The sequence below is a fragment of the Branchiostoma floridae genome, chromosome 17 (assembly GCF_000003815.2).
Source record: "Branchiostoma floridae strain S238N-H82 chromosome 17, Bfl_VNyyK, whole genome shotgun sequence".
NCBI lineage: Eukaryota > Metazoa > Chordata > Leptocardii > Amphioxiformes > Branchiostomatidae > Branchiostoma > Branchiostoma floridae.
In genome coordinates this window covers 14223210-14228488 of record NC_049995.1, presented here as the reverse complement: position 1 = coordinate 14228488, position 5279 = coordinate 14223210, and the positions used below count along the sequence as shown (strand labels likewise).

Below are 5279 nucleotides of genomic sequence, written 5' to 3'. Positions count from 1 at the left end.
TTTTTCATCAATGCTTTCCAACTTAGGAAAAATGATAACCTTCTTGTTTTGCTTCACCGATGTTTCCTATGATGGTACTTCTGTTTGTAAATAAACGTTCCAATGGTACATACGTGTTATGTTTTTTTCTGACGATCCATTTGTATCTTGATTATTTGATATAGTTGAAGATGGCGACACAATTCATATGTCACAAAAAAATGAATGAAATAATATGAACAACATAAGTTAGAGAGGAACAGTTTGCAAGTTCCAATTAACTTAGCAGTGTATAACAATTCCCACATCAACAAATGTTTTACGATTTTCTCTGAATCTTGTGCTCTGATATATTCCACTTTGTTGTAATAACGTAAAAGGGCTAATAAACCACTCCTTGTAGGAGTTTATCGTTTCTACTTCTAAAGATACAATTTTTTTGCAATAAATAATAGTGTGTTAAGAATACTAGGATGATCTAATGAACCTGATAATATAATTCTAGGTGCAAGTCTGAGTAAAATATTCATATGCTTCTGGATCCAACTTTCCATCTCTTCCCAAAATTTAACAAGTACAGAATATGCATATACTCGTATGAATGGGAGACGACTCCTCAATATCACAATAAGAACAAAGTTTACTGTCTGATACACATACAGCATTCCATGTGTAAAGCTGATTTCTAAGAGCTAGGAAATTATGTAATAGCTTATATTGACAAGATGTTAATTAAGATGTTAAATTGTCGTTTTGAATATTAAATCGTAAATCCCATTGTTATCTGTTCATTAAATAATTCTATCCAATATTCTTGGGCTTTACAGTGAAAATCAACTCATTTTCTTTCAACTAAATAAAAACGATCTACATGTAATTCCTTATCTTTAGACATTTTACCCACTTTGAATATCTCAATACAGACATACATGTAGTTACTGTTGTACATAAAGACATACCTTGAATGCTTTGTTTCCATTTGTATGGGATACAAGATAACAATGGGATGAATTTAAACTCATCACAAATCCTTCCACATTTATAAATAAATGATCTATATGTCATAAAACATCCATCATCATCCAGTAAATCCGAGATAAATATGATTCCTCTTTGGCTAAAGGCCTCCCAAAGGAAAGGTTATCCGTCAATAGATAAATTCTAATCAAACCAAAGCAATGGTATCATAATTTAACACTTATTATCCGGAGGTTTCTTCTGGGCCTTTAGCCAAGCTAACATAACTTCTTCAAAGAATGTACTTACTAGTAAGTATGAGTGTTTAGGAACAACATTGTGGAAATGTGCTTCAGTAAGTTGCGATAATAGAAAAGAGTATTTCTGAACAATATACAATAGTTAAATATCTTCCTACGAAACCAACTTTCATTTAGATGCATTCTAGGGATAAATATGATTCCTCTTTGGCTAAAGGCCTCCCAAAGGAAAGGTTATCCGTCAATAGATAAATTCTAATCAAACCAAAGCAATGGTATCATAATTTAACACTTATTATCCGGAGGTTTCTTCTGGGCCTTTAGCCAAGCTAACATAACTTCTTCAAAGAATGTACTTACTAGTAAGTATGAGTGTTTAGGAACAACATTGTGGAAATGTGCTTCAGTAAGTTGCGATAATAGAAAAGAGTATTTCTGAACAATATACAATAGTTAAATATCTTCCTACGAAACCAACTTTCATTTAGATGCATTCTAGGGATCCAAGCCGCATTGAGTGCTAAGTTATAGGCTTCTAAATTGATAAGTTTGAGACTACCATACTAATACATGTTATATACAATATTTCTCTTAGCACGTTCTGGCCCTCCTGGCCAAAGGAAATCAAACACGTTCTTCTCATAAGTTTAAAAAAAATTCAATATCTGGGGAAGGCAGCGACATAAAAAGGTAAGTAAACAGAGACACAACCATAGCATTTAGTAACTTTTCCATAAATGTTACGAGTTTTCCCTTTCCATGGTTGCAGTATTTTATCTACTTTAGTGGTACCAATCTTAAGATGAAACACTTATCGAAACTTGGTACTAAACCAGGGATGTTAGAAAAGCTTTTTATGTCTAAACATAATGTTTCCAATGATCTAAGAGAGGGCTTAAGGAAAACTTCTATATCATCAGCAAATTGAGTCAATGAATTGAGTTCGCGGTGGTTTTAAGTTCGCGGTAACACCATGCACTGTACATAGTCTCTTACTGCCATGGAAAAATGTTCGCGGTGGTTTTAAGTTCGCGGTAACACATGCACTGTACATAGTCTCTTACTGCCATGGAAAAATGTTCGCGGTGGTTTTAAGTTCGCGGTAACACATGCACTGTACATAGTCTCTTACTGCCATGGAAAAATGTTCGCGGTGGTTTTAAGTTCGCGGTGAAGTGTCCATCGCGAAAAACGCGAACATAAAAACACCATTTCTGCATTTTCAAATTTTCATTCTGGCTCCTTGCTGAACTTTTAAATTTTTTTCAAGAAGCTTGAGAAAATATGATGGTTTTGGTTTATCCAGTAGCAATGTCGCCTTTCCAAAGAAGGAAACAGAAAAGGGCTTATCTTTACAAGGCCTATATGGTTGTTTGTGTTAAGCCTTTCTTTAAAATGTTTCGTAAATTTTTGGTTTGGTTTCCACATTTCAGTATAGAGAATTCAGCAGTTGGACACTCGGCTCTGTGCCATAGTGTGCAATTCTGGCATCCACAGAATTAGTAACGGCCTGACTTCGCTCTGTCAGATACGTAGTATTAGGTTCTGTCAGCCAAATAAGTTTTGTGGATCATTATTCTATTATCCAACGGTTGATAGGTATATACTGGCCCTGTCCTCTGCCATTAGATACGTTCTTAGCATCCAAAGATTCAATCCATGGGCCTGGAAGACTCGATGTTAGTCGGCTCTGTTTTGTATATTATGCTTGTATCATCCAACGAGTTTTCATTGGTAGTTTGAGACTGGCCCTGTCCTGTTATATCATTTGTGCATTTTGTATATAGCATTAGACCCCATGTTAGTCGGCTCTGTTTTGTATATAGCATTAGACTTTATGACAGTCGGCTCTAGATCTGTTTTATATATCATTTTTGTATCATCCAAGGATTCATTAGTAATAGCCTGAGACTGACCCTGCCTTGTCTGATTAACACCACTGGTCACCACAGTAGCTGTGGTGTTGATCTTGGATTCAGTGATGGCCTGAGACTGACCCTGCACTGTCAGATCATGTTGGTCAATATCTTCATACTGGTGATCATGACCACTACTAACGACGGTGTTGAATTCAGTGATGGCAAGAGCCTGGTTTTGCCCTGTCTGATCATGACCACAGGTAGATATTGGATCATTTGGGGGTGTTCCCACACCTGCATACATGGGATTTGGCTTTAAGACAGCTATTACTTCGCTATGTGATAACTGTGCAATTTCCACAGATTGGCGGTTGGCATGAGACTGGCCCTGCCCTTTCTGGTCATGAAGGTTGTCAATATCTTCATACTGGTGATCAGGATCACTGGTATTTACAGATACTGCGTTTGTGTTGCTACCAACAGCATTGGGGTTTAGTCCAAAAGGGGGATGCCGAAAGCTGGTCCGCCACCTATACCACATTACAAGAATGATGGTGCCAAAAATGGCGATACCAGCTAGAGAACCACTGATAGAGACAATGAGAATAGTTAGTTTGGGAATTGAGGCAGATTCGTGGGAAGTTTCGGGTTTGTCTGAAGCGAGTGGAGGGGGTGAAGTCAGTGCTGCTCCTGTTTTGCCAGCAGAACGTGCTGTAGAGCCGGTATTTCCTTTAAAGTACCAGTGATAGCGAACGGAAGCGGGGATATTGGTGTTGTTGGAACAGTTGTAAGAGGTCACTTGAATATCAAAAGGCAATGTCGGCTCTTCACATGTCATTTCTTCAGGATTGACATCTATAAGCTTCTGTCCCTGGAATTTAGTGGGTATGGAACAGATTATCTGGTCTTTGAAGGAAGGAAATTCAGTAATATTTTTCCTGAGCGGAACCATCTGACAGTCACACCTCCAAGGGTTTTTCTTAAGGTTTATGTTAAGAATATTTTGGAGCAATGTATAAGCTGAAGGGGGAATGGCGTGTATCTTGTTTGATAGAAGGTTCAAACCTAGTTGGTTGGGCAGGTTTTCAAGAACGATAGAATCGATATTAGTTATTTGGTTGCGAGACAGATCCAAAAGTTGTAGCCGGGACAGATTTGCAAATGAACCGGACTGAATGATAGATATTTGGTTGTTGTTCAGTTCCAGAGCAAATAGCCGGGGTAAATTGGCGAATGTACCAGGCAGAATAATTGTAATCTGGTTGTAGGACAGGTTCACGTGTTCTAGTTGTGTTAGATTTACAAACAGACCAGCCTGAATCATTGTTATTTGGTTATTGTGCAGCAACAACGCTGCTATCCGGGTTAGATTTGCAAATAAAACAGGATGAAATTCTCTTATTGGGTTGTAGGAGAGAACAAGACTTTTGAGCTGGGATAGATTTGAAAATAAACTGGGTTGAATCATTGTTATTTGATTTTGTTTTAGCCTCAGCTCTTTGAGTTGGACTAGATCTGCAAATGTACCTTCCTGAATCATTGTTATCCGGTTCTTTGTCAGTTTTAAGTTTTGTAATAGGGGTAGATTTACAAATGCTCCAGGCTGAATCTTTGTTATGTTGTTTCTTGAGAGGTTCAATTCTTGTAACTGGGTTAGATTTACGAATGCACCAGGATGGATCATTGTTATCTGGTTGTAGGACAAGGACAGCACTTTGAGTTGAGGAAGATTTGCAAATGTGCCTGTCTGAATATTAATTATATCGTTGTGGGACAAGAACAACTCTTTAAGTTGGGGTAGATTTGAAAATGCGCCAGACTGAATAATATTTATTTGGTTTCTCTGTAGCCACAACTCTTCTAGCCGGGGTAGGTCTGCAAATGTACCTTCCTGGATCATTGTTATCCGGTTGTAGGACAGCCGTAACTTTTGTAATCGAGGTAGATTAACAAATGCACCCACCTCAATCCTTGTTATATGGTTGGAAATCAGGTACAGCTTTTGTAGTCGGGGTAGATTTACAAATGTACCTGTTTGAATCATTGTTATCTGGTTGGAGGACAGGTCCACCCATCGTAGAGGGGATAGACCTGCATTTGTACCAGGCTGAATACAAGTTATGTTGTTACCTTTAAAATGTAACTCATAGATGGATCTTGAGAGATTCTGAGGGATACTTCTGAGACATTGGGTTGGGCATATACATAATGATGATGTACATCT

General features: G+C 37.8%; 1 protein-coding gene across 1 annotated transcript; it reads right to left on the bottom strand.

Moving 5' to 3' along the window:
* Positions 1 to 1973: 1973 nt before the first annotated feature.
* Positions 1974 to 4856, bottom strand: LOC118404330 (leucine-rich repeat-containing protein 15-like). The gene is made up of 2 exons (XM_035803399.1): positions 4183 to 4856; positions 1974 to 2079 (listed from the first exon to the last, which is right to left on the bottom strand). The coding sequence occupies exons 1-2, from the start codon at positions 4737 to 4739 to the stop codon at positions 1974 to 1976; spliced, it is 663 nt and encodes a 220-aa protein (XP_035659292.1). The 5' UTR covers positions 4740 to 4856.
* Positions 4857 to 5279: the final 423 nt, after the last annotated feature.

Coding starts and splice junctions, on each gene's coding strand:
- LOC118404330 (XM_035803399.1), bottom strand. CDS start 4,739: ATGATCCATCCTGGTGCATTCGTAAATCTAACCCAGTTACAAGAATTG. Junction 2,080..4,182: donor CGGCTACAACTTTTGGATCT/GTCTCGCAACCA, acceptor GCCCTCTCTTAG/ATCATTGGAAACATTATGTT.